This window comes from Nicrophorus vespilloides, unplaced genomic scaffold (assembly GCF_001412225.1).
Source record: "Nicrophorus vespilloides isolate i.1.1-1 unplaced genomic scaffold, Nicve_v1.0, whole genome shotgun sequence".
Taxonomy (NCBI): Eukaryota; Metazoa; Arthropoda; class Insecta; order Coleoptera; family Silphidae; genus Nicrophorus; species Nicrophorus vespilloides.
In genome coordinates, this window is record NW_017095816.1 from 5,801 (window position 1) to 30,336 (window position 24,536).

At 39.9% G+C, this 24,536-nt stretch overlaps 7 protein-coding genes and 1 non-coding gene across 11 annotated transcripts; 4 read left to right on the top strand and 4 right to left on the bottom strand.

Moving 5' to 3' along the window:
• The first annotated feature begins 1,319 nt into the window (after nucleotides 1-1,319).
• On the top strand, nucleotides 1,320-2,591 carry LOC108565529 (nucleoredoxin-like). The gene is made up of 4 exons (XM_017925047.1): nucleotides 1,320-1,350; nucleotides 1,513-1,708; nucleotides 1,799-1,892; nucleotides 2,010-2,591. Exons 2-4 carry the CDS (start codon nucleotides 1,547-1,549, stop codon nucleotides 2,348-2,350), a joined length of 597 nt encoding a protein of 198 aa, XP_017780536.1. The 5' UTR covers nucleotides 1,320-1,350; nucleotides 1,513-1,546; the 3' UTR covers nucleotides 2,351-2,591.
• A 97-nt stretch (nucleotides 2,592-2,688) lies between these two features.
• LOC108565544 (cell division control protein 45 homolog) lies at nucleotides 2,689-5,950 on the bottom strand. The gene is made up of 9 exons (XM_017925073.1): nucleotides 5,706-5,950; nucleotides 4,773-5,135; nucleotides 4,541-4,708; nucleotides 4,306-4,478; nucleotides 4,059-4,241; nucleotides 3,790-3,994; nucleotides 3,345-3,739; nucleotides 3,206-3,282; nucleotides 2,689-3,148 (listed from the first exon to the last, which is right to left on the bottom strand). Exons 1-9 carry the CDS (start codon nucleotides 5,754-5,756, stop codon nucleotides 3,084-3,086), a joined length of 1,680 nt encoding a protein of 559 aa, XP_017780562.1. The 5' UTR covers nucleotides 5,757-5,950; the 3' UTR covers nucleotides 2,689-3,083.
• Nucleotides 5,951-6,034: 84 nt separating this feature from the next.
• LOC108565597 (probable 18S rRNA (guanine-N(7))-methyltransferase) lies at nucleotides 6,035-8,838 on the top strand. Its single transcript, XM_017925140.1, has 7 exons — nucleotides 6,035-6,109; nucleotides 6,169-6,344; nucleotides 6,406-6,443; nucleotides 6,499-6,677; nucleotides 6,737-6,930; nucleotides 8,296-8,506; nucleotides 8,564-8,838. Exons 2-7 carry the CDS (start codon nucleotides 6,309-6,311, stop codon nucleotides 8,728-8,730), a joined length of 825 nt encoding a protein of 274 aa, XP_017780629.1. The 5' UTR covers nucleotides 6,035-6,109; nucleotides 6,169-6,308; the 3' UTR covers nucleotides 8,731-8,838.
• Nucleotides 6,929-9,239, bottom strand: LOC108565572 (lipoyltransferase 1, mitochondrial-like). Its single transcript, XM_017925111.1, has 3 exons — nucleotides 9,070-9,239; nucleotides 7,802-8,254; nucleotides 6,929-7,747 (listed from the first exon to the last, which is right to left on the bottom strand). The coding sequence occupies exons 2-3, from the start codon at nucleotides 8,252-8,254 to the stop codon at nucleotides 6,980-6,982; spliced, it is 1,221 nt and encodes a 406-aa protein (XP_017780600.1). The 5' UTR covers nucleotides 9,070-9,239; the 3' UTR covers nucleotides 6,929-6,979.
• Trnap-cgg lies at nucleotides 8,876-8,947 on the bottom strand. Its single transcript has one exon. It is a non-coding gene; the product is annotated as a tRNA-Pro (tRNA).
• A 116-nt stretch (nucleotides 9,240-9,355) lies between the features above and the next one.
• Nucleotides 9,356-11,548, top strand: LOC108565537 (bromodomain-containing protein 7). The gene is made up of 3 exons (XM_017925060.1): nucleotides 9,356-9,624; nucleotides 9,685-10,958; nucleotides 11,016-11,548. The coding sequence occupies exons 1-3, from the start codon at nucleotides 9,471-9,473 to the stop codon at nucleotides 11,535-11,537; spliced, it is 1,950 nt and encodes a 649-aa protein (XP_017780549.1). The 5' UTR covers nucleotides 9,356-9,470; the 3' UTR covers nucleotides 11,538-11,548.
• Nucleotides 11,549-11,838: 290 nt separating this feature from the next.
• On the top strand, nucleotides 11,839-14,426 carry LOC108565553 (phosphorylase b kinase gamma catalytic chain, liver/testis isoform). Of its 3 annotated transcripts, none has more exons than XM_017925085.1 (9): nucleotides 11,840-12,132; nucleotides 12,422-12,597; nucleotides 12,654-12,790; nucleotides 12,852-13,090; nucleotides 13,142-13,171; nucleotides 13,228-13,432; nucleotides 13,526-13,612; nucleotides 13,796-13,954; nucleotides 14,024-14,426. In XM_017925085.1, the coding sequence occupies exons 1-9, from the start codon at nucleotides 12,041-12,043 to the stop codon at nucleotides 14,156-14,158; spliced, it is 1,260 nt and encodes a 419-aa protein (XP_017780574.1). In that variant the 5' UTR covers nucleotides 11,840-12,040; the 3' UTR covers nucleotides 14,159-14,426. The 3 variants fall into 3 exon arrangements, with proteins under 3 accessions (XP_017780588.1, XP_017780574.1, XP_017780580.1); XM_017925091.1 differs by lacking the exon at nucleotides 11,840-12,132 and adding an exon at nucleotides 12,140-12,216; XM_017925099.1 differs by lacking the exon at nucleotides 13,526-13,612 and having other exon boundaries at nucleotides 11,839-12,132.
• A 1,625-nt stretch (nucleotides 14,427-16,051) lies between these two features.
• Nucleotides 16,052-24,496, bottom strand: LOC108565581 (max-binding protein MNT-like). 2 transcript variants are annotated; one of them, XM_017925122.1, is made up of 3 exons: nucleotides 22,793-24,496; nucleotides 16,687-17,415; nucleotides 16,052-16,618 (listed from the first exon to the last, which is right to left on the bottom strand). In XM_017925122.1, exons 2-3 carry the CDS (start codon nucleotides 17,401-17,403, stop codon nucleotides 16,166-16,168), a joined length of 1,170 nt encoding a protein of 389 aa, XP_017780611.1. In that variant the 5' UTR covers nucleotides 17,404-17,415; nucleotides 22,793-24,496; the 3' UTR covers nucleotides 16,052-16,165. The 2 variants fall into 2 exon arrangements, with proteins under 2 accessions (XP_017780611.1, XP_017780619.1); XM_017925130.1 differs by lacking the exon at nucleotides 22,793-24,496 and adding an exon at nucleotides 17,773-17,894.
• Nucleotides 24,497-24,536: the final 40 nt, after the last annotated feature.

Consider the following 24,536-nt stretch of genomic DNA (forward strand, 5'->3'; position numbering starts at 1 on the left):
GTTCTACTTGTGGATTTTGAGAAATATAAGAAAACGTAAAGACATTGCTTTTTTCGAGGTTTTTATAATTCGATTCTTCAACTTTGACAGCTTATTGCAGAAAAGCTAATAAAGTTACAAATATAAATTTGTACACGTTTTAAAGCTTGAACATTTAGCTTTAATTACATTGCTCATTGATGAATGTTCTACTTGTGGATTTTAAGAAATATTAGAAAACGTAAAAACACTGCTTTTTCTAAGGTTTCATAATTCGTTTCTTTAACTTTGACAGCTTATTGCAGAAAAGCTAATAAAGTTACAAATATGAATTTGTACACGTTTTAAAGCTTAAACATTTAGCTTTAATTACATTACTCATTGATAAATGTTCTACTTGTGGATTTTGAGAAATATAAGAAAACGTAAAGACACTGCTTTTTTCAAGGTTTCATAATTCGTTTCTTCAACTTTGACAGCTTATTGCTGAAAAGTTAATAAAGTTACAAATATGAATTTGTACACGTTTTAAAGCTTAAACATTTAGCTTTAATTGCATTACTTGTTGATGAATGTTCTACTTGTGGATTTTGAGAAATATAAGAAAACGTAAAGACACAGCTTTTTCTGAGGTTTTTATAATTCGTTTCTTCAACTTTGATAGCTTATTGCAGAAAAGCTAATAAAGTTACAAATATGAATTTGTACACGTTTTAGAGCTTAAACATTTAACTTTAATTACATTACTCATTGATGAATGTTCTACTTGTGGATTTTGGGAAATATAAGAAAACGTAAAGACTCAGCTTTTTTCGAGGTTTCATAATTTGTTTCTTCACCTTTGAGAGCTTATTACAGAAAATCTAATAAAGTTACAAATATGAATTTTAAAGCTTAAACATTTAGCTTTAATTACATTACTCATTGATGAATGTTCTACTTGTGGATTTCAAGAAATATAAGAAAATCTGAAAATGTTCCAAATATAACTAAACTCTCTAGCTTCTAGTCAAATTTACAACTAATTTAAATATAAACTAATAGATGAAAATGTCTTTGGTAACAAGGCAATCGCGATTGGTATAGAAATTTATTGGCACTTTGTGGGGGAAACAAATCACCGATCGCGCTGTAACACGTTCAAGAAGCAGTCTCTTGAGATTTATAGTTTCCATCGGATGCGCCTCTAGAATCCAGATCTTGGCGGAAAATTGAAATTGGTATAATTTGTTTAATTCACTTGAAACATTCATCATTTTTTTCTATGAAATTTAACGATATGCTTGCTAATGTCTCAGAGCGGAATTCTTAATTACGGCAGTCGCGCGTCGTTAGTCGACGCGACAGAGCAATAAAGAATCCACTTACAGAGTGTGTAAGAGTAAACGGAAACATTTAAATATGAATGCGCGTTCAAGTTGCGAATTTAATTATATTCCGCGCTCGGCTGCGTCTGAAATGTACTCTGCATTTTATATCGTACATGTTTTTTCTTTTCATTTTCCACTTTTCAATGCATGTTTTTCTGCTTAGATCTGCAGATTCCTATTCGAACTACATCGAGCACATGCCTTGGCTCGCCGTTCCCTTCCAGCAGTCCGGCATCAGGACGGAATTGGCTCAATTCTACGGGATCCGTGGCATTCCCACCCTCCTCCTGCTGGACAGAAACGGACATCTGATAACAATGGACGCCCGCACGGAACTCGTCGAAGACCCTCAGGCACAAGTGCGTTTTGTTTCAAAAAAGCCCTCTTTGTTACTATTGGAAAATGTCTTCTCTTCTTTTTTTTATTCGTTTGCTCTTTGTTTCATCAAGAACTTTCCATGGAAACCGCGGCTCGTGAACACCGTCACGGAACGGCTCTTCATGAGCAAAATGCACGAGTACTTGACTATCATATTGTTAGTTGGTAAGTTTCCTATCTCCATGGTTACTGAAAGCAATATCTGAAAATGCATTTTTCTGTTCCCAACGACAGTTGCTATAGAAATCTCATAATTGTAACTTTCATTTTGCGTTGTTTTAGATCCGGAGGAGGCGGACATTCAATTCGCGGAATCAGTTCTTCTGCCCGTGGCGGAATCGTATTACAAGCAGCGCAACATCGACTTTCCGAACACCGAGGAGGAATGCCTTCAGTTCTACATCGGCACCGATTCGGACACGGACGACCTGATCAGAGACCTGGTGAACGTCGACGAAGTGGTTCCTCTGCTCGTCGGCCTGGACATCCCCAACAGACGATACTTCCTGATGGATCCGCACTGCGAGTTGACGACGGCCAGCGTCGAGGAGTTCATCGCAAAATTCGAGAGCAACGACTGCAAGTTCATAGACTTCGACGTCGAACGATTCCCGATCGACTAGTCCAAGTAATCACTTGACAAGTACCGCGTGGCACTTACCCGTACACTTAGATAGCAGTGATCCCGTTATTTTGTTTCTATAGCGACGATCGGAGACGCCTCCAGATTTAGATTCGTTCTCTTTTATTCGTTGGCATATTTTGTAACCATGGTGAAATAATAATAATTAAAGTTAAATAATCATGTGACCTTAGATTTGTAATGTGATCTCTTGTGTACTCTTCTCCAATGCAAAAAAACAAAACAAAACACAAATTGGAAGAGAGAGAAGGAAATTTAATATTATTGGTAATAAAAAAATAAATTTAGTTTCAATTCGGCTAATTTAAAAAATTTATTTATATGTGTATATATAAAAGAAACTATTTACAAAGATTTCCTAAAAACAAATTAAAAAAAATAACATAATAATTCGTTCAAAGACCGCACAGACGCGTTGTTTCCAATAATATTGCCTAATTAATATAACAAAATTGATCTTAAGTGTTAAAAAGAAAAGATAAATCGAGTGGTTTTCAAATGGAATTATTTACAATTAAACGTGATAATAATGTGGTGATATTATTTGCGATTTTGGCACTTTTTGTTTTGTTTGCTTAGCATGTAGGTGTGTGTATAGGCGAAGAAAAGTTCATCAATAAATAAATACGAAAGGCTTAACTGCATATAAGAAGTATTGAGGCACGTTTCGGTTTCACTCTCACTCTTTGCTTGTCCGGAAAATGTATCGAAGATTAACTTAGCAATGTGGTTAATGCGTCGAAGAACCTCGTCCGGTGTTTCGTGTGTAATTTGAAATCTGCAACAATAAGAAAAATTTAGTATTTCGTTGTTTAAAAAAGTAATATTAACTTACAAGCTGTATCGAAGAAATCGCATCCAGTATCACAGTTCGTTCGCTCCGCCGCTTGCTCGAAGGCTTTTCCGAAGAAACTAGTGATTCAAGTGAATTATTATTATTATTTTGTTTGGAAATTTTTGATGAAGATAATTACTTTTTCGGGGAGTTCTCGCAGAGCGGTGGAATCCCCAGGACAATGCACATTCCGGTTTCGATGTCGTGCGGCGCGGACACGATCAACGGTAGACTTGCGGCTCTCCGGTTTTTGGACATCGAGACGTAGGCGCGCAGGATGAATTGGGCGAGCAGCGATAGGATGTGCTGCTGCGAGTACATGTACCAATCCAAACAACCTTCCTGCACTATGTAGTAGACGAAGGGCCCGGCGGAGACGATGTGCTTCATGTCGAGCGCGCTCTGCACGGTCTTGAACAGCTTCACCGTGATCGTCTTGGCCCGATCGATTCCCGCGTACAGGAGATTGCTCTTGCTCCGCGAAAGACACTCGAGCGACGAGTGGAAGCACTCCTCCGGCCTCTTATCCTTGCTCTAAAAAATATTATTAGTATATATTCAAATTATACAAACATCAAACTTACAGCGGATTCCAAAATTGCTAACATCGCGAAGACGATGTCCGATGCGCAAAATTTATTCCTGTACCCGTACTGGAGCGTGAACGATGCGTAAACTATCCCATCAAGATCGTACTTCTCCGAAAGTTTCTCGATGGATCCTTGGAATTCCTGGCGCAGCTGGAGATCCATCGAGCGGTAGCTCTGCTTGCTTTGCGCCAACGGCAACCTTAATTGCAAAAAACGTTTAAATAATTAAACTGTAAATTTACGTTTACAAAAAAAAAACTTACCCCATATCGGCCAAAAGTTGGTTCAGCTTTTTGTCGCCTTTCAACGACCACAAACGTAATTTGCATGCGGTGAACATGGAATGCTTGAGGCTCGACTCAACGGTCCAATGTCTGTAAAGTATTAACCTCAGGTCCTTTTCGAATGTGATTTTCAGCGAAGTGTGGACATCCGTGTCATTGGTCCTGTGTTAATAAATGTAAGTTAAGTTAAATATTTCAAGATGAATTTTATCGATTTCTTATATACCTGTTTTGCAATCTGTTGGCGTGCGCTTGAAGGTTTCCCGTCTCCAGAACGTATTGCGTGTTTTCAATCTTTCCGAAAACCATTTGCTCCGTCAAGGAAACGATGGCCAGCCACAACAAATCCTTATCGTCCTTATTCAATTTCCAAGCCAAGTCGAACATCAACAACGCGCTCTGCAAAAAAAATTGAAAATCTATTGCTGTTTGTTTACACTATTTAAGTGATGATTTCCTACCGCTTTTCCGTAAAACGTGAATTGGGAATACTCAAACATTATCCGGTTCCTGTTATCCTCCCACAGTCTCCTCTCCCTCCTCGCCATTATAGCCTCTTCGCCCAATCTCCGCCGCTTCGATCTGCCCTCCTCGCTATCTTCATCATCATCTTCCTCGTCTTCATCAGACTAAATAAATAAATGTGGATGCGCCGGGCTATTAAACACATAAATTCCTGTGTAGACTTCTTACCTCATCCTCTCTGAACACTGAATGGAAATCCGGTACTTCGCAGTCGTCCTCCGGATTCCACAGCAGTCGGATCTGCCCGTTGCTGTAGATGTTGCACAGATCGGTGGGTCGATGCGAGTCCAAGATATAGAAGGTGATCTCATCCTCGGGCTCCAATAAATCGACGATGTCGATCGTTCCGCCGCAGTTGATCATTATGAAGTATTTGACATCTTCGCAGTTCTCGTTGAATGCGGTCTTCAGGTCTTCGATTCCCTTGACCACCACCAACGTGTACACCACATGCTTGTACTTGAGCAGAGACTGCAGTATCTTGCACGCGCATATACTGTCTATGTCATAATTTACCATCAAAAATATCCTCTGAAAAAAAAAAAGAGACAATATGAATGAAAACACCTGTAGATTTACATTTTACGTGATAAAACAAGAGTTGTGAATTACCATAGAAAAAGACAATTTGCAATTCATCATTAACACTAATGTAAATGTCAGCAAATCAGGTGTATTAGATAAAACCTCTAAATTCTAAAGTTGAGCAATTAACATGTATTACTATAGTGTAGATTCAAATCAAAATAAATATCAGTTGATATTAAATTATAAAAATTGTAAATATTGACACTTTCAAGTGATGTTTAAAAAAATAAATGTATTCTTCTCTCAAAGCCTGAATCTATAAAATACTTTTGATCAAGTAGTTAATAACAATTACAATTATCATAATTTAGACAACCAGGAAACCAAACTCATTACAATAGACCCAAAACATCAAGGCTGCCATTGCTACCATAGCAACAAACAACGTTTTTTTTTTTTGTAATCCTTTTGTTAAACAACAAGGATCTTCAATAATCGATGCTAGAGGGGTTGAAATTGATGAATCGTTTTCAATGGTGAAGAGATGTTGATGATTCGGTTCGAAGACGTTACCTTTCCAGCCAGGAACTCGTAGAAATCCTTCTTCAGATCCTCCACATACATTTTAGCGACGTCGCTGAAAACGCATGCAGCAAATCACGATTCAATTGCTTTTCCGTTGCATAACCTCACAGACTACCGCCAAATCCTCCTCCATTCACTATCACTTTTCGTTCGTTGAAAAAAACTTTGTGTTTTCCTATGCTCTCTCTTCCCTCGCTCTAAAACACACACACGCAAAGATACACAGAACAGAAAAAAAAAACTAACGAGGATGGCCGATCAACAGTTGGATTTTGAATCGGTCGCTAGGAGTTTTCCACTAAATCCATGCCAACCTCACGCAAACAACACAACTGCGACAATGAATCGCTCAAAAACTATGCAATTCTTATATTTTTCTTAACACTCGGAAAGTAAACGAAATATTTAATTCATAAAATGATGTTTCTCGAATTAATTCAGTACTTTTAAGGTGTAATTGATGGAGTCTTGAGCTTTTAGAAGTTGGTTCACCTGTTGGAAAGTAGACGCACGTGGGTTTGTTTTGGTTACTGTCATCGAATTGTATGCCGATTTACTTAACGAATTTTTAAGTAGTTACTTAAGGAGAAGATGTCTAGGCCAGAGCATTTAGCCCCACCTGAAATAGTGAGTTAATTCACGTTTCTTTAGTTTTTATCGAATGTAACCTAAAATTTCTCTTTTTCAGTTTTACAACGACGATGAGGCTCGTAAATATACCCAAAAGTAAGATATTTCAATTGTTTTTGTTTAATTGTTTATTCATTTTGTTTGGTTACAGTTCTCGGATCATCGATATCCAGGTTAAAATGAGTGAGCGAGCAGTTGAGCTGCTCTTGTTGCCTGATGATACTCCCTGTTATCTGTTGGACATTGGTTGTGGTTCTGGGTTGAGCGGGAGCGTTTTGGAGGATCAGGGTCATTACTGGGTCGGCATGGATATATCCAGTGCGATGTTGGGTATTTGTTTAATTGATTGAAATTTAATATAGGGTTAAGTGGAATTGATGTGTTTGCAGATGTCGCTGTGGAGAGAGAGATAGAGGGTGATTTGGCTCTGACTGATATGGGACAAGGTGTACCTTTCAGAGCTGGAAGTTTTGATGGTGCCGTGAGTATATCGGCGTTGCAGTGGCTCTGCAATGCGGATAAAACATCACACAAACCAGTCCAGAGGATGTACAAGTTCTTCAGCAGTCTTTACGCCTGTTTGGTAAGTTTATTAATAATTTCACTATGAACGAAGCTAAAGGAGATTCGGTTTAACTGCGTTTAAACGCCGTCTGCTTTTCCATCTCGATGTCGTCCGTATCGTCCTCGCGGAATATCCTCTCGATGAAGTCCAGAAGGTAATCGCTGTACTTGACGCCTCTCGCGTCTTTAAGCGTGTCCAGCTTCTCGTTCAGATCCATGCCCGAGTAGTTGTTGGGCACTTGGATGTTGATTTCGGAAACTCGTCCTTTCTCCACCTTCACGTTCACCTGGAAAACGTAAGTCCTGCTCTGGGTGAACACGATTCCCGGTGAATGCGTCGACTCCGGTTTAAGTTTCGCTTCGATCTTGAAGTTCTTCGTCACGGTGAATTCCGGCGTTCTCTCGTAAATCCAAGGCCAATCCGCGAACTCGGAGCGCATCTCTTCCAAACCGGGAAAGTTCTGTTCGTTGGGCGTCACCAAATGAAACTTTCCGCTATCAAAGTTGATTTCGTTCGATACGTACGACGGATTCGCTATGGAGAATTCGCTGTTAACGTTGCTCATTTTATGCACGGTATCAGCTTTCAAAAGCGCCGCATTGTTGTGGTTCAAATAACGAATTCCTACAGTCTTTAATAGTTCTTCCACATTTACGTCCGGGTTTTCTTCGGATAAATTGATGATCTTCGATTTCACCGATTTCGTGGCTTTGGTTTTGATCTCCCAGTCGGACGGTTTGAGCGATTTCCGCAAATGATCGACGTTCGCGTTCACCAGTAACGTGCAATGGTGGTAGGCGCACGTCCTCGCCAGTTTCGAGGCGGTTCCCGAAATCTGCAAATCAATATTGTAGCGTGTTTCGTTATTTCCATCCTTGCTTGAACTTACTTTGTAATTTCTTAAGGTGAGATCTTCTCTGGAGTTGATCTCCACGTCCAGGCCGAATCTCTTGTATATTGCTGCGGATATTATTTCCAGGTTGGTTTTCCTATTGTAATGGTCAAACGGCGTGAAGAATGTTAAGTTCAGGTTGCCACTGTCGTGGTAGACGGTGCCTCCTCCGCTGTTCCTCCTTGCCAACTGTATACCTAAGTCTTGCAGTTTGGATACGTTCGCTTCGCACCAAGGGTTTTGGTGTCTTCCGATCACGACGCAAGGTTCGTTCACCCACAGCATGAGCATGTGGTTGTCTTCGAAATTGTGATGCTTGTAGAACCAATTCTCTAGTGCCAAGTTGGTGAAGATGTCGTTGGAGGTTGAAACTATCACCGCCTTCTTCATGGGCGGAATCACCTTCGCACTGAAGCATCTTCGCGCGCTCGTAAACAACGCGGTTTTCATCTGAAAGAGCAAAATTAATTAATTTCGTGATTTTTTTGTAGAGTCGCTCGGCGAGAGCAGTCTTCCAGTTTTATCCGGAGAACAGCGAGCAAATGGAACTGGTTACAGCGCAAGCGATGAAAGCCGGATTCTACGGAGGCGTGGTAGTAGATTATCCCAATTCGGCTAAAGCCAAGAAGTTCTTCCTAGTTCTGATGACAGGTGGTAGCATGCCGTTACCACAAGCTTTGGGCACAGACCAAGATTCTCGAGGTACATGAAATGCGTATTCCTTAATTCGGGCGATGATTTACAATTAAATTATTCCAGGTGTATCGTATGCAGCCAGAAAAGAGCAGGCGAGGAAGAACAAAGGTAAACCTCTGAAGCATTCGCGTGAATGGATTCTGATGAAGAAGGCGCGCATGAGGCGACAAGAAAAAGAGACCAGAGCGGACTCGAAGTATACCGGAAGGAAACGAAGCGGAAGGTTCTAATTTATTATCCTATAGCGAATGCACAGAGATATATTTTAATAGGTTTAAGCCAAAATATAATTATTATTAATTAATTCACTGAATCCGTCTTTGAAAAAATCGATCCAATAATTAAGAAAATATAAATAAAAAAGATTATCCTCGTGGGCCTGTCCGGGATTTGAACCCGGGACCTCTCGCACCCGAAGCGAAAATCATACCCCTAGACCAACAGGCCGCATACAGATAAACACAATTAGCCTGTTCAATAACAAACAAATAAATTCGATGATTCCATATGTTGTCTTCAAACATTTCTCTCGATAAACTTTAAATGATCAATCCCAAATGAAGATTTACCTTTGTTATAAATTAGTTTAAAACTTCAATTGCAACTTTAAATTACAAACATAACCAACACTGCGCGACCTTTAGTTTGAACGTATTCGTGATCGCGCAACTACTATCAAAACAATTTTATAAATAAACGTTCTAATCTGCTCAATGCGAGCGTCGCAGCAAACAACAACATTTTTACTTTGAGGTTAGAATCCTGTTGCGTTTGGGTTGCATAATTCGCGGTTTTTAAATTTAGCGCCATTTTTTTTTGAGGAGCGCCCTCTTCTGCGCGGTTCGGTAGCCGCCATCGGACGTAAACAAAACTTACAGAAGTGATAACCCCAAAACTTTTGTTGTTGTTTTTTTTTATCGCTCAAGTGTTATCGATTTGTTGGGGAAATTGGCTGTAGTTTTGTTTTGGTATGGATATTTCTACTGGTATGGAGACGCCGTGTCCATCGAAAAAGCACAAGAAGCATAAATCTAAGGATAGAGAGGGTGGTGAGTCAGAGAAGCCACCGGGGTTGAAGCTCATCTTGAAAGTTGGTACTCAGAACACCCCGGAACACAGCACTGGTGAGATTTTGCTTAAAAACTAATTTTCTTATTGTTTAATGTTTGAATATTTGTTTGTAGATTTCGGATATGGTGGACATTACGTGGGTGAGCACGGAGAAGGTTCTAGGAGTCACCACAAGAAGAGCAAGAAGAAAAAAAAGAAGAAAGATAAGGGTAAGGATAGGGAGAAGAAGCACAAGCATCATCACAAGGATAAGAAGAGGAAACGCGAAGAATCCGAGCATGAGGTGGAGATGATGGATACGTTGCCGATGAGGGACGAGAACGATAGCCAAAATGAGGAGCTGCCGAATCTGGGCAGTCCGTACCGTGAGCCTAGGACGTGCGTGATCCGTAAGATACAGGAGAGGACGGTGCTGCAGAAGATGCTCGAGCACGTCCTCAAGAACATCGAGAAGAAGGATCCGCAACAGTTCTTCGCGTGGCCGGTGACGGATAACATCGCGCCCGGTTACAGCGCGATCATCACGAACCCGATGGATCTGAGCACGATGCGACAGAAGATCGACGACAACGAGTACAAGGATCTGCAGGATTTCATGGAGGACTTCAAGCTGATGTGCACGAACGCGATGAAATACAATCACGCGGACACCATTTACTACAAGGCCAGCAAAAAGCTGCTGCACGCAGGTCTTAAATTGGCTTTGCCGGAAAAGGTCGGCTGGATTCTGCAGTTCATGCCGGAGGTGAGCAGCAAGGAGTTGGGTTTCGATATCCTGCCGGAAATCAGAGCGGAATTCAAGGTGCCGGACAAGGAGTACCTTTCGCCGCTGTCGAAACGGAGGATGCCGGCGACGAAGTTCGAAGCTATTCCCGACGATATGGAGCCTGAAGATGTATTGGCGAGCGCGCAGAAAGCTGCTAAAGAGGCGAAAGCTAAATTGGGAGAGCGTAAAGGAGGTGGACCGAGCATGGGTTTCTTGAGACAGAATAAGGATGGAACGACTCACCTGAACATCCTCGTTGGTGGTGATGGGGTGATACCGGGTACGAAGAAGAGACCGGTGCTTCTGGGACAACACACCGGGAAGGTGACCGAAGGTACTGGACAACTTCAAGGCTTCAGAGAGGACAGGAGGAATATCGTGAAACCGGTGAAGCCGCTGTATTACGGGGCGTTCGGTTCGTACGCTCCCAGTTACGATTCCGCCTTCGCGAATCTCACGAAAGAGGAGAGCGATCTGGTTTATCAGACTTACGGATCCGATTCTGCCGTGCAATACGCGGAGAGCATCCTCGACTTTACGAGGGACTGCGATTACACAGTTTACATGGTCGACAGTCTATTGGATTTGTTGACCGGAGGAGAGCACAGTAAAACGAAAAAGGTATAACAATCAATTGTATTACGATCTTGTTTGATCATTCTAATTTATTATTTCAAGGTGTTGGACGATAAAAGGCAAATGCGCGAAGAGGAAGACGCCGTCAAGACGATACTCGAAACGAAACCCACGGATGCGGTCAAGGTGGATCTGCAGGAGTTGCGCTCGCTCTCGGATCTGGGCATCGACGTCAAATTCCTGGACACGATGAAGGATCAAATCAAGTCGGTCGAGGAGCAAGCGGAGCTTCAAGAGAAGTTGAACAACATGTCTTCGCTCTTGGATAAGCTGCACAAGATCCAATATCAGCGTTTGTCGCAGACCGTTCCGGCGCATCTGTCCGCTCTTTCCGGGCCCAGCGAGGAAGAGGTCGCTCTCGCCGATACGATTACTGAGAACCTGACGGACATCGCGAAGAGGTTAAATCCCAGCGACATCGTCCCCGTGGCCGGCGTGAGGAAGGCTCTGGGTGTGGTCGGTCCTGAGCCCGATGCTCCGGAAGCGCAAGAGGTCGATCTGGAGTCGGAGCTGCGACAGCTCTTGGAGAGCGAAAACAGCTTCGAAGAGATACTCATGGAGTGAACATTAATATAGAACAATACAATTGTATGTAAATAATGATTAACCAACAGATGTCGCAAATTACGTTAATGAATAAGTTTGTTTGTTAATTGATTGAAATAATTTTAATTGTGGATGGAACGAACACCCTTAAAAAAGCATATTTATAAAATAATATTAAATGTAACAATATTATCTTATCTCACGCTCGCAGAGCAAATAAATGTAATGTACTATTAGAGGTGAACAAATTTGCAATCATTTATTTCCTTATCCAAAATTGACAGCTTTCGATGGAAAATCAAGTTATCTGAAGTCTGGTAACCAGAGCAACGAAACATTGTTTTTGTTTGTTTTATTACAATGCGTGCAAATACGGTGGCTGAGCGCATCATGCGCGTAAACTTGTTTTGGCCGCGGTCTGCGCGTGTTATTTTTTTTTCCAATTTATTTTTATCGTTTCGTGCTCGTCCTCTGGTTGGGTTGTTCGTTAATTAATTATCTTTTTTGTTCCACGTCGATCGATGGCCAAAGACGAGGAGGAAGATCGTCTTCCCGACAAGGACGCAGCCAAAGAGTTCTACGCCAAGTACGAGCCGAAGGAGATCCTCGGAAGGTGACTGAGTAACTTCATAACCTATAACGAATACACTTTACAAACATTCCAAGAGCATTTCAAAAACCCGCAGATGCTAAATACGTACGTACCAATTGCGTCTCAACAATTGGATTGATTTGACTGTCAAGGGCTTTCATTTGTTCATAACAACCAATTACAGACGTTCATTGTAATCATGACTTACTAGACACATTTAACTCTAAATTATTTGACGCGTTTACATAATTTACTTAAATCCTTAAAATTAGTTCTTATTAAATAACCGATTGATTGAATGTTGTTTCAGAGGGATCAGTTCGACAGTGAGAAGATGCATCGAGAAAGAATCCGGATACGAATACGCGGCGAAGATTATAGACTTGAGTAATGAATCGGCGGAAGGTAGCGGAGGATTGTCCGCGCAAGAGGCCACAATACAAGAAGTGCAAATCTTGAGGCACGTCGCAGGACATCAGTACATTAGTAAATACGTGATCATCAACGATTTGAAATATCTAAATCTCATTCGATTTTTTCAGTCGAACTGCAAGATGTTTTTCAATCCTCCACCTTCATATTTCTCGTGTTCGAGATTTGCAAGAACGGCGAATTGTTCGATTACCTCACCAACGTCGTCACTCTCTCCGAGAAGAAAACCAGATACATAATGAGACAGGTTGATTAAAAATAGAATTTGAGTTCATTGATGGTAATTGATAATTGTTAATTTGTAATAGATTTTGGAGGGTGTGCAATACGTGCATTCCAAAGGCGTGGTGCATCGCGATTTAAAGCCGGAGAACATTTTACTAGATGATAATCTTAATGTGAAGATCACGGATTTCGGATTTGCCAAGAAATTGATCGATGGTGAGAAACTGCAGGATTTATGCGGAACTCCAGGATATTTGGCGCCGGAAACGCTGAAATGTAACATGTATGACGATGCTCCCGGTTATTCTTCCGAGGTCGATATGTGAGTTGCTAATATTTCAATTAATTACAAGAATTGATTGGTTTCTTTAAGATGGGCGTGCGGAGTCATCATGTACACGTTGTAAGTAATGAGTAAACGATTGAAATTGTCCGAGTTTCTGCAGCGATCGTTTGCAGATTGGTCGGATGTCCTCCATTTTGGAACCGGAAGCAAATGATTATGCTGCGGAATATCATGGAAGGGAAGTACTCGTTTTCGTCGCCGGAATGGGCGGATGTGACTGAACCGCCCAAGGATCTGATCAGAAGGTTGCTGGTGGTGGATCCTTCCAAGAGGATTTCCATCTCCGACGCTCTCGATCATCCGTTCTTCCAGAGCGTGGTAAGTTTTAAATACCTTTCGAGTAGTTTGTATGTACACACACACATTTATATATAAATAATCGCGAGATGTGACTTGTGAACGTATTTATAGCCACTTTGGGACCAAGACATTGCGCCTCTGAAGCACTCGCTTCGAAGAAACAGTTGCAGATACAGCCGAATCTCGGAGATCGCCATGGTAAAAGTCAAATAAGATTGTGCCTTTTAACGCTTTTCACCTTTTCCTCCGATTCCCTTTAATTGTTACCATTAACGGCGGCTTGCGGTTATCGTGTGTTCGTTTTCTTTTTAACAAGAATGGGTTTGATTATCATCTTGCTTGCTGCTTTCCGTGCGTAATTGGATGGATTTATTTTTGCAGAAATTGCAACAAAGGAAATTCGATGCTAGGCAAAAGTTCCAGAGGGCCATCCTCGTGGTAAGATGCATGGTGCGGCTCAGCCGGCTGCGATTCACCCCGGAACCGTTGAGTCTGACCGTGGCCAAAGTCGATCCTTACAGGATTCGGGTTCTCAGAAAAGTATTCAATCATTTTCTTGTGTTTCATTTTTGAGCATTTCTCGATGTGGTTGTTGTTGTTTTTTTGTAGATGATCGATGGTTGCGCTTTCCGCGTTTACGGTCATTGGGTGAAGAAGGGCGAGGGTCAAAATCGGGCCGCCCTCTTTGAGAACCAACACAAAACGGAGCTAAAACACATCTACGTTTCCAATCTAAGCAGATGATGACGACAATACTCTAGCTTTTATTTTTTGTAGTGATGAGTGCAAGTCGACTGTTTGTGCTATGATTTGTTGTCTTAATTTATGATTTTATTGTTTTTTTTTTTGTAGACATAATATTTGCATGTTCTCAAACTCTTTGTCTGAAATATCTAATTCGTTGATGAACTTTACAAATTCACAAGCAGAGATTATGTGTTTTGTGCGATTAGTTAATCTTAAATTATGACCAAAAGTTATTAAATTATACTTATTTTCTTTTAGATACAAATGATCATTTTTCTAAAACCCTTAACTCCTTGATGATCCTTCAATTAATATGAATCTTTGTTCTTCATTCAAATTCTTTTGATAATCTCTGCAAAGTAATGTTGTTTTTTTCTTGATGAGGAAAGGAATGAAATTTGTTCAAAATTTTTCAAAGATTTATTTCTTAGATTCTCATATGACAATTTTTAAAATAAAATATAACATATATATATATATTTCATATATATATATAGACCTTTTTTTTGTTTGTTTTGTCGTTTCTAGTAAATCTACAGTATCTTTTCATATGTACAAAGTCACTTTAGTGATTTTTTTTGTTGTTGTTGATTCTCGTTTGTCTCTTCTACTTACAAAAAAAAACAAATGGGGAAAAATAATAATCGTAATTATAGTTAGAATGAAATTAGCGGGTAGTACATATGTATATATATATATAAAAGAGGTGGGGGGAATATATAATGTATATATTATAAAAGAAAATAACAAAAATGAAACAGTTTGTCAGAATATATATTATATATATATTAAAAATAAAGAGAAAAAGAAACGTGCGCGTATGGATATAACTTTTTTTTTATGTACAATAAAAAATAATAATAATAATAACATACAGATAATAATAATAATAATATGGGCGGTGGAGAGACGTAATAAATAATTATTGCAAGAGTTTTCTTTTTTCACTTTACCGAAAGAATTCTTCAAATTTGCGTATTTTTCTTTTGTTTTCTGTAGAAGAGAGAGAGAGAGAAGAAGTAAAGAAGAGATGGATGGGCGTGTCGTTCTTCATTTGTTTCAATAAATATTAATAGTAGTTATCATCATCATGTTGTGCGTCCGCTCTTTGCATCTCCCAGCCATCTCCTCTTCTCTCACTTATTATGTAAACTCGTCTAAATCTAGAGATCCGATTCAATGTTATTTATTGTTGTTTTGTTTTTTTGTGTATATATTTGCTTTACCTTAGATTCCTTAAATAACATATATAATTTTTTGTTTATTAATTTTTTTTTTGTGTCTGCATTCAGACTATCACGTTGTTCCCAATAAAGAAATAATTAAATGGTAAAAATAATAATTATTTACGTAATTAATAAATATATATATACTATATTTTTTTTTTGTTTTGGATAAATAATGCTTTCTCTCTTTCGTTTTTGTTGCTTTTTTTTTTCGTATTTTTTTTGATATCATCAAATATATATATATATTTATAAGTTTCTGTTTTGTGTGTCTGTGTAATTAATTGATTGATTAATTAAAGAAGAAAGGAAAAGTTGTCGATTAAACGGAAGTATGATTTTCTGTTTTTTTTTAAATTTGTTTTTGTTTTTCTGCTCTCCTTGCAAATGCGTTTGGATCAAACTGGATTGATTCTATTTATTATTAATTTTTAAAATTATTACTAGTAGAAAATTATTGCTTTTTCGTTCCTCGTCATTTCTCGTGTTTTATGTGTGTGTTTGTTGTGTGTGTTTCGTGTGTAAGTTTCATCGTCGTCTTTATATATATTATAATAATAAGTTAATTAAAAAAAAATGTGTTTATGACTAGAAAAAAAAATTTGGATCCAGTTTGTGTCCAGCGCGGATCGATTGTGGTTTCTGCCGTCGTTTCCATGTATTGTTTTTTTTTTGTTGTGGAGGATTATATTATTATTATATACATGCAATGTACAAGAAGGTGGGGGGCGGTTGTTTTGGGAAGATGATGGGGGTGGTGGAGGGGTTTGGACTTTAGTTAGCTCGGCCTCGAGGGCGTGGTCACGACGACCATCGGTTTCACCACGTACTGAGCGTTGACCAGAGGCATTACTTTTCCTCCGAGCGGTTGCGACATGGGAATGAAATGGGTCATCGGCTGATTGGCGGAGACCATGACGCTCTTGGGCACGAAGACCTTCTGCACGACCACACTTTGATTCATCTTGTAGCTCAAGGGGACGACGGAGAGGGCGGTCGTCTGGACGTGGGCGGGGTGCGAATCCCGTGTCCCGTTAAGCAGGGGCAACGCGGTGGACGACACCGCCGCCGCGTTCACTGGCAAGGTAATACTTTTCGTAATCTGGTGGACGTCGTTCGTTATGTGCTTCGCTTCGGTCACCATCTCTATCTCGTTCAGGTGTATCGTGTTCGGCAATTCCGCGTCCTGCAGATGCGACGTGAATTCGACATCGTGAAGGGAATAGTCCTTCTGAGAATAATGCACAATTATTTAAACATTATTTCCGTATAATTTTTGTTGATTTTTTTTTTTGTTACCTTCAAGTTGGCGAGTTTCTGCTGAAGGGCGATCTTCTCCTTGGCCAACCTCTCCATCTCGTCCTCGTGCTCTCGCTCCTTCCGCTGCAGCAGCTGGATGGTGTCGATCGCCGAATGCAGGATGTTCAGGTTGCTCGTCTTCTTCACTTCCTGCGTGACCGGAAGCTGCTTCTTGAGTTCGTCGAAGCACTCCTTCAGATGGGCGCGTCGGTGCTTCTCCAGCTTGTTGTGCACCTCGCGCATTCCCGACCTGAATGCCATCGGCGGCGGTTTCCTGTTCGGTTTTCCCGACTCGTCGAGCAGCACGGTGTTGAGTATGTCGAAGCTGTTGTGAATGATGACCGGTTGCACGTGGATGGGTTGCACTCCTCCTCCGCCTCCACCGACCTCCATCGTGGATGAGGTCACCTGCTGCAGCTGATGTTGCTGCTGTTCGACGGTGGCTGCGGCGATCAGCTGGAGCTGCGCTGGCGCGGAAACCGAGCTGTTTTGTTGGATCGCAAGGGCGGCGGGCGGGGGTGGTTGATGTTGCTGCTGCTGCTGCTGTTGATGCAGAGGCGGTGGCGGCGGCGTCAGCGGCAACGTGGGCGGCATCGGTGTCGGCATGATCCGAGTCTGCGGCGGTGGAGGTGGCGGCGGCTGCGTTGTCGCCTTCCTCTTTTTCTCCTCCTCCATTTCGATGAACTTGGCCGCCTCCAGCAGCGTGTCCAAACTCATTTTGCTGTACGTCTACAAATCGAAACAGAAGAACAAAATTGTAATTTTTCAATTTATTGCAAAAAAATAGTAACATTTCAATTCTATACATTTCTAATTCAAAATTCACCAGTTTCATTCATGTTGATAGCAGCTTGTTTACTTTCCTTTGTCCTACGTCCCGAGCGGTATTTACCCTTACTCTTAGTTAGGGACGCACGAAAAGGCACCTAAAGGCGTCGGCATTAGACGTGTGTTTCTTGTTTACGCAATTAATTGCATTGGTTTTGGGCTCGGAAAACACGATTCCATCGATCGCATGATTTCTCAATCTGTGAGACTAGGATTAGGTTTCTTGGGATTGTACCAAGATTAAAGTGGATATATTACCTATTTCTCATTCTTCAGGTGGTTAAAACGTGTGCTGTCTGTCTGCTGTCCTCTGCCAAGTGCACAGGTGCATCCGTACATTCCTATTAGTTGACTTTCCTTTAAACTTAATTTTCGATAGATTGCTTTAAGAATATTAACAAACTCGTGATTTGAAATTTTAGATCCATCCCTATTACATTGTTTATACTTCATTATTTAATTAAGTTCACTAAATATCTAAGTAAATTGTGTGTAATAAATTTCAAAATTCGTACATTCTAATCATCAACAATGAGAAAATACTAATATGATATCTTTAATAATAATAATGAATAATGCTGTAGTGTTTCAATTTACAGACTAATAATATGCTCGTTCGTTTCGATGGGCAAACAGCAAAATGACGAGTCCTGAAAGAAAGAAGGCCCATTCTAGTTGGATACTTTAATTCAATGCGCGGAATCAGTTTATAAACTCGCAATGATTATGAATAAATTATTAGAATATATTTTTTTCAAATTGCATGCAAATATTAGAGGAAACAAAGAGTCATTAAGATATATATGGACAACAGCAAGTAATGATATTTTCGATAATCGGAGCAGATTCACGATTTTTTTTTCGTTTTGTAACAGAAAACTGTTTTCACGTCCATCTGTTTCGCCTGTGAATATTTCCTTTAACTCATGTCATCATCATCATCGTATTTTATTTTTTTCTTCCACTTGTTGACATTTCCTTTTTCTCTCTTCCTTGTTTCGTAATCCAGATGTAAAAATTGAAATTACTCCATCATAGGAGGTCAACAATCTCTAAAAACAAAAGAGCGGTGCCGCGTGAATGCGATCCTCCTCCTCCACCGCCAAAGAGTTGCGCTTTTTTGTGTGTTTCTTTTATTCGTTTGTTTGTAATAGTCCGAAATCTGTTTCGTTTTGAGCGCGCAGAACTGACACGAACTGACGCGTCGTGCAGACCGGAAGTGCTGGTGAATTGAGGCGATTCTAATCACGCGCTTGCACTTTACAACCAGAACATGGGCCTTTCCTCTCTCTCTCTGCTCGGTCTCTCGGGTCCGAAGTCCCTTACGTGATTTCTAAATTGTAGTTTCGGTCTCTGAGAGATCGGTATCTTTCCGTATAACTCATCCTCCTCCACCAACATAGGTTGAAAGACGAAGACGAATAAACGGGAAACAACGGAACATGAACGAGGAGAAGAAACCGACGACGACGAAGAAAGAAAGAAAAAATATATAGAAAACCTTAGAAGCATGTGACCTGAGTTTTAACGAACAAGAATAAGAGAGAGAGAGAAAAAAACACCGCACGTATAAAACAAAACAAAAATATGAGACGACACAGAGACCCTTGTACTACATTTCTTTCCATCTTCACGACTTCCTCTCCTTGAGTCAACGCACTCTTTGGGAACGCTTTCGGAATTTGTTAGATATTAGAAATTGGTTGGTTATTTTCGTTTGTTTTTCAACTTTTCCATTTGTTTTCGTTCGAATACCGAATCTTATTTTGTTCGGCAAAAAAACAACAAAAAGTTTGTTCGTATCATTGTACCGTTTTATTTGATATTTTGTTTTTGTTTTTGAATTGTATGCGGATGTGCGAACATCAATTTCCCATTAGGAATTGCGTAATCACGTTTTTTTTTTGTGTGTTGTGTCTTTCTTTCTATTCATTTATTATTACGTTTTTGCGCCACATTTCGATTGACTGTAATCATTTGGAATTCTCGGCTTGTTTCCCTTCTTGCATCGAACTTTTATTTATCTCACTTCCGCTGCAAAGAATGCCCCGTTTCCCATTGCTTCGATTCACAATTTGTGTCTGAATTTTTGTTGTGCGTTATTGGATTTGTTTTTGTTTTTGGTAAAACTTTATTTTCCTTTGATAATTTCATCACAATTTTATCTCTCTTTTTCACAACGGGAAATATTGTTACTATTAAAATAAGACTAATTGTTAAAACTTGAATAAGCAATTGAAAACTAAACGTTTGTATTTTTCGCGTAATTTGTTTGAAAACATTGATAACAACTTGATTTTCAAGCGATGTTTGTTTTTATTTAATTTTTTTAAATGAAAAACTGTTAATGAAAATTTTTAATAAAAAGTACATAAAATTTAGTAAGTAGAAACAAGATTCGATCATCAAAATTGTAACCATAAGAGAAAATTTCATGTTTGAAACAAAAATTTCAAATTTTTAAGTTCGTTGAAAATTAATTGAAAAAAAAAAGAATAATGAATGAAGTGAGAAGTGATGATTGCACAATTTCAAGCAACTGTTTCATCATTTTGTGGTTGCGTTCAATTATGGAACTTTGAAAACTGTATAAACCAAGAAAAGTGGAAGAAGAAAAAAAAACTAGTTTTCTTTTCGTTGATAAAAATATTGATTTTGAGGGACGAGCGAAGATCTATGATAGTTTACATAATGTTAAGTATCTGTTACATCATTTGTTTTTGTGTGACTATAGGCAAGAAAAATCGTGAAAGTGTTTAATTTTTTTTTATAATCAGATTGAGATACATTTAACAAAAAAAAAAGAGAGTGTGTCTATTAAAGTTTGGAATGGCATTGTTTTCACTTGTATAGTTTTGAAACGTTTCATGAAGCAAATTGCGAATAGTTAATTAACAGCTTAAACGTTTTGAATTGTCGATTGTTCAATAGTTGGCGTGCATCATCGTTCTGTGAGGCACACGGTTGCAGTAATTGCTAATTAATGTGTAGATTATCCAACTAAAAATAAGGAGAGAAAGAGGAAGAAAGGAAGGAAGGAAGGGTTGGGCAATAACGACGGATAATTGTTTATTTCGCGAACCGGTTTTTGCTCATTTTTGGCCTCAATAAACGCGCGCGTCCGCCAAAATGAAGGAAAAGAAAAAAAAGTAGCTGCAACATTTTCGATGATCATTATTATTACACGTATAGGTTGCTGTTTTTTTTTTCGTTTTCGTTATTTCGTAGGTGCGTGTGTGTGTTCGGTAATTATATTTAGATATCGACTTTCCAAAGTCTAAAATTCCGATACCGATTTATACTTTGTGTGTGTGTGTTTTGTAAGTGTGCAAATGTGTCTACGGTTCTCGGGTTTTTAGAGGAGCTATTATGTAATGAAATGCGAAAATTTCCAGTTATTTTTGTTGTTTTTTAGTCGATGGTTTTGCTGCTGCCGCCGCCGCTCGGTTTCTTGTTTTTCGGCCACGTATAAGGTGGTGTAGTACGTACGTAAGTATACACGCTGCGGCTTGGATCGCGCCTCCGGCTCCACGGAGTTGAGTAAGGTCGCGTGTTGAGCTGTTTATCTAGGCCTTTATATATCTGAGTTATGCAAAAAAAAAGTGGAGAGGAAAAAGAGAAAGAACTGTTGTTTTGCCAAATTGGAAACAATTAATGTTTCAATGTCTCTTTAGTGAATTTCTTGAAATGTATGGACTTTAGACTAAATGTGATGGAATGTCGCGATTATATAGGGAATCAAGTGCACGTACAATCATTTTTTTCAGATTTTTTTAATTCGTTAATGAAAGCTATGATCATCATCAAAAAGTATTGTTACATTTTCGAAAACTAAAAAAATTACTATAAATTTTGAATAAGTTAATGAAAGAAAGGATAATAAGGAATCATATGCAAATATAATCTTGGTCATTTTCATGAATTTTATGAAAAAATTATAAACGATAGAGTAATGTTAAAATATTGGGATAAAAGCAGAGATTGTAGGGGTAAAAACATGTGCTTGTATAATGTTTGTTTCATCATACTTTTAAATTTGCTTATCAAATTTTGACACATTTGATTTTCAAAGAGTATCAATTTCACAGACTTAAAATTAAGCTTAAAATTACAGTTTTTTTTAGAATAATTGTAATTGTTTGATAAAAATTTAAACACTTTTTTTTTTAAAAGAAAACTAATGTTTAAAAAATAAACGGTTTACGTATGATTCTTTACAATTGATAGGAATTAATTAGTGTTACAGTTGAAATTGAAACAATTAAATTTTCGTACGTATTTCTATAAAAAGTAAGACACTTTTTACCTAGCCTTTATATGCAAATGAAAGCAAAGTATAAATTGTCTGTACGATCACTTTTACAATGTTTTCTTTCGATTTTAATTGATTTCTTTACATTTTAAAAAGAAATATAAAATTACAAATTGCAATATTATTACATTGATAAAATTTTAAAGTTTTTATTGAATATGTGATGACTAAGACTGACTGACTGTACGTTACAACATACGTAAACTATTCTATGGATGACGTTTAAAAGTGAAGAAAAACGTTAGCGGTGAAATCATCGATTTGATTTTCAATATCACAATGGGTTTTGTTGAATGTTTCTAATTTTACGATTGTTGTTGTTGTTGTTGTTGAACGGTTGAATTTTGTTGTTGGTTGCAGTAGAGAAAATTAGTTTAAATTGATGATTTGTGACGTTTCAGAAGATTCCAATTGGATTTGTATTGGATGAAATACGAATCTCTAGGTTGGAATATTTGGAAGCAGTAGCAGAAGCAGCAGCAACAGCATTAGGTGTCAATAAATACAAGAAGTAATAAGAAGAAGAGTTATATGTGCAAGAAGAAATCGCGGGTACACGCCGCGCCCCACTACACGTGGCACACGGTGCATGTACCCCAAAAACACGTGTTACCTCGTGCTCCGTCGGCTGCGGTCGTGGGCCGTGACCCACGCGATAGACCTAACGCAGAGACGGAATAGGGGCGATTTTCCTCCATCCCAAAAATGGGAACCGCGTGTACAACCCGGCCACCTGGCTGCATTGACCGTACAACGGCACCGTTGCCAAGCCAAGAGAGGAGGAGGAGAAGGTGGAGGACTATTGCAAAAAAAAAACGAAGAAGGAAAAGGAGACGGTGTCCTTCCACCTGGTGGAAAGGAAAGATGGATACAGAGAGTGAGACGTTGTCGTTGTCAACGGGGAATTCCCCTGATACGTGTAACGACGATCACTAGGTGTCTTCTTACGTAGTTTAGTGTACTCACTCGAATTCTGGTGTTTGGTCGATGATGATGATGACGATGACGTCTTCTGGCGACGTCTTTGCGATTGAATCCTGTGGAAGGAGGTGGTACGTCTTCTCCTAGGAGGTTTCCATACGAGCTCCGACCTCGCGCGCGCCACCACCAGCACAGCACCACCGCGACACTCTCCTCCACCGGAGTCGTCCTCCGGGCGGCGGTCAACTCAATTTTTTTTCAAAAAACGACAGAAACCGAACAAACAAACAAACCAACTTGTGTACGTATTCTCTTTCTGCACCACCTATATCAGAGACTGTCTGTTTCTTTTTTTTATTTGTACTTATACTTTTAGGAAATTTATTTTTGGGTCCCGAGGTTCACGCGCGTCGTCCGTCCGTCCGTTGCAGAGAGAGGAAGGAGGATCGGCGGCGGCGGTGGCAGCGACGCTGCTGCTGCTGCTTCTCTAGCTGCGTTTTTCCACCAGTTCAGATGAAACCCGGTCGCGGTCTCCGCACATCACGTGTTACAATACCGTATCGACCAATGGCAAGTGCGCTTGTCGCGCTGACGTAACCCCGATTCACGCCCTATCCATTCTTTTGTGTTGTTTTCGTCCTCTCTCTCCTCCTCCTCCACCTCAGCCGTCACCTCGTGCCGATACCGACCGACCGACCGACAAACTTTGGATTGTGGGAGTGTCGTTCCGGTTTTCCGGCACCGCTTTCTACGTGCTGTCGTTGTTGTTGTTGTTGTGCACACCAGGAAACTGTAGCGTCGCTACGCCGCGTCGCACTCCACACTGCTGGAGGAGGTCTAGGTCTTCCCCGGACCCGGGACCCTAATGCGTGTCACATGAGACTCGTGCACCTGTAATGTACTTGTGCTGCGCAGCTACAGTGCGCGTTTGCTGCTAACAATTTCATCAACACTATCAACATTACACCAGCACCAATAATACTTCTTATTCTTTCCGTTGTAGTAGACCACCTGAGCTTCTTCGATCCAATCATCCGAGATTCGAACGAACAAACCCTCTCGCTGAGGAGCAACAAGCAAACAACAACAGCGGCAGTCGCAATAATAAGTGTACAACAATAATAACAACAACAGTGAACACCGCACCTCGCGTTGCACTACGTGTACTCTGCTCATCTGCGCCGGGCAGGACGAGCGGAGGAGACTGTTGCGTCCTTTGTTGTTTGCACGCGCTGCGCGTTGCAATCGAATCGTCCGGACCACCGCCGCCGCCGCCGCACACACATGATTCACGAAAACCGGAAATCTGTACACGAATCGTATCTGCGTATTTAGTCAAAAACGAAAATAATAAAGGGAATCCACACTTCCTGCCTACATCTCCTATATCATCCACCCTAAATCTCAAAAACAATCGGCATAATCAGGATAATGGAATCACCGGAAATCGTATCTACCTATTTAGAAAAAAAAACGACCCTCTTCCTGTCCATCTCTTCATTTTATCTCGTGTCTGCATTTTCTAGCTTGGAACGGTGGTGACTCAACCTTCGATTACGAAACGGGCCAGGATTTTTCCATTCGTGTATTTATATATATACACGGGAGGAAAAACAAGAAGCCGGTCGGCATTATTAATATTAATTACCGGCTACGACTTAGCGTGCTAAACAAGTTTTCGGTGCGAATCTACTGAGAGCTCGTTTTTTTTTTCTCTACTACTTACTATATCGCTTAGTGTTGTGTACGTGATCTGCGCCGCATACACATACAAACACACACATTTGTA

Excerpts from the sequence above, each read along its gene's own strand:
- LOC108565529 (XM_017925047.1), top strand. The coding sequence starts at position 1,547 with ATGCCTTGGCTCGCCGTTCCCTTCCAGCAGTCCGGCATCAGGACGGAA. Across the intron at positions 1,709-1,798 it reads TCGAAGACCCTCAGGCACAA|AACTTTCCATGGAAACCGCG; the intron begins GTGCGTTTTGTT and ends TGTTTCATCAAG. Across the intron at positions 1,893-2,009 it reads GACTATCATATTGTTAGTTG|ATCCGGAGGAGGCGGACATT; the intron begins GTAAGTTTCCTA and ends GCGTTGTTTTAG.
- LOC108565544 (XM_017925073.1), bottom strand. The coding sequence starts at position 5,756 with ATGTATGTGGAGGATCTGAAGAAGGATTTCTACGAGTTCCTGGCTGGA. Across the intron at positions 4,242-4,305 it reads GCCAACAGATTGCAAAACAG|GACCAATGACACGGATGTCC; the intron begins GTATATAAGAAA and ends TTATTAACACAG. Across the intron at positions 3,740-3,789 it reads TAGCAATTTTGGAATCCGCT|AGCAAGGATAAGAGGCCGGA; the intron begins GTAAGTTTGATG and ends AATATTTTTTAG.
- LOC108565597 (XM_017925140.1), top strand. The coding sequence starts at position 6,309 with ATGTCTAGGCCAGAGCATTTAGCCCCACCTGAAATA. Across the intron at positions 6,345-6,405 it reads ATTTAGCCCCACCTGAAATA|TTTTACAACGACGATGAGGC; the intron begins GTGAGTTAATTC and ends TCTCTTTTTCAG. Across the intron at positions 6,678-6,736 it reads TATATCCAGTGCGATGTTGG|ATGTCGCTGTGGAGAGAGAG; the intron begins GTATTTGTTTAA and ends ATGTGTTTGCAG.
- LOC108565572 (XM_017925111.1), bottom strand. The coding sequence starts at position 8,254 with ATGAAAACCGCGTTGTTTACGAGCGCGCGAAGATGCTTCAGTGCGAAG. Across the intron at positions 7,748-7,801 it reads TCACCTTAAGAAATTACAAA|ATTTCGGGAACCGCCTCGAA; the intron begins GTAAGTTCAAGC and ends ATTGATTTGCAG.
- LOC108565537 (XM_017925060.1), top strand. The coding sequence starts at position 9,471 with ATGGATATTTCTACTGGTATGGAGACGCCGTGTCCATCGAAAAAGCAC. Across the intron at positions 9,625-9,684 it reads CACCCCGGAACACAGCACTG|ATTTCGGATATGGTGGACAT; the intron begins GTGAGATTTTGC and ends ATTTGTTTGTAG. Across the intron at positions 10,959-11,015 it reads AGCACAGTAAAACGAAAAAG|GTGTTGGACGATAAAAGGCA; the intron begins GTATAACAATCA and ends TATTATTTCAAG.
- LOC108565553 (XM_017925085.1), top strand. The coding sequence starts at position 12,041 with ATGGCCAAAGACGAGGAGGAAGATCGTCTTCCCGACAAGGACGCAGCC. Across the intron at positions 12,598-12,653 it reads CGCAGGACATCAGTACATTA|TCGAACTGCAAGATGTTTTT; the intron begins GTAAATACGTGA and ends CGATTTTTTCAG. Across the intron at positions 13,172-13,227 it reads GGAGTCATCATGTACACGTT|ATTGGTCGGATGTCCTCCAT; the intron begins GTAAGTAATGAG and ends GATCGTTTGCAG.
- LOC108565581 (XM_017925122.1), bottom strand. The coding sequence starts at position 17,403 with ATGAGTTTGGACACGCTGCTGGAGGCGGCCAAGTTCATCGAAATGGAG. Across the intron at positions 16,619-16,686 it reads AGAAACTCGCCAACTTGAAG|AAGGACTATTCCCTTCACGA; the intron begins GTAACAAAAAAA and ends CATTATTCTCAG.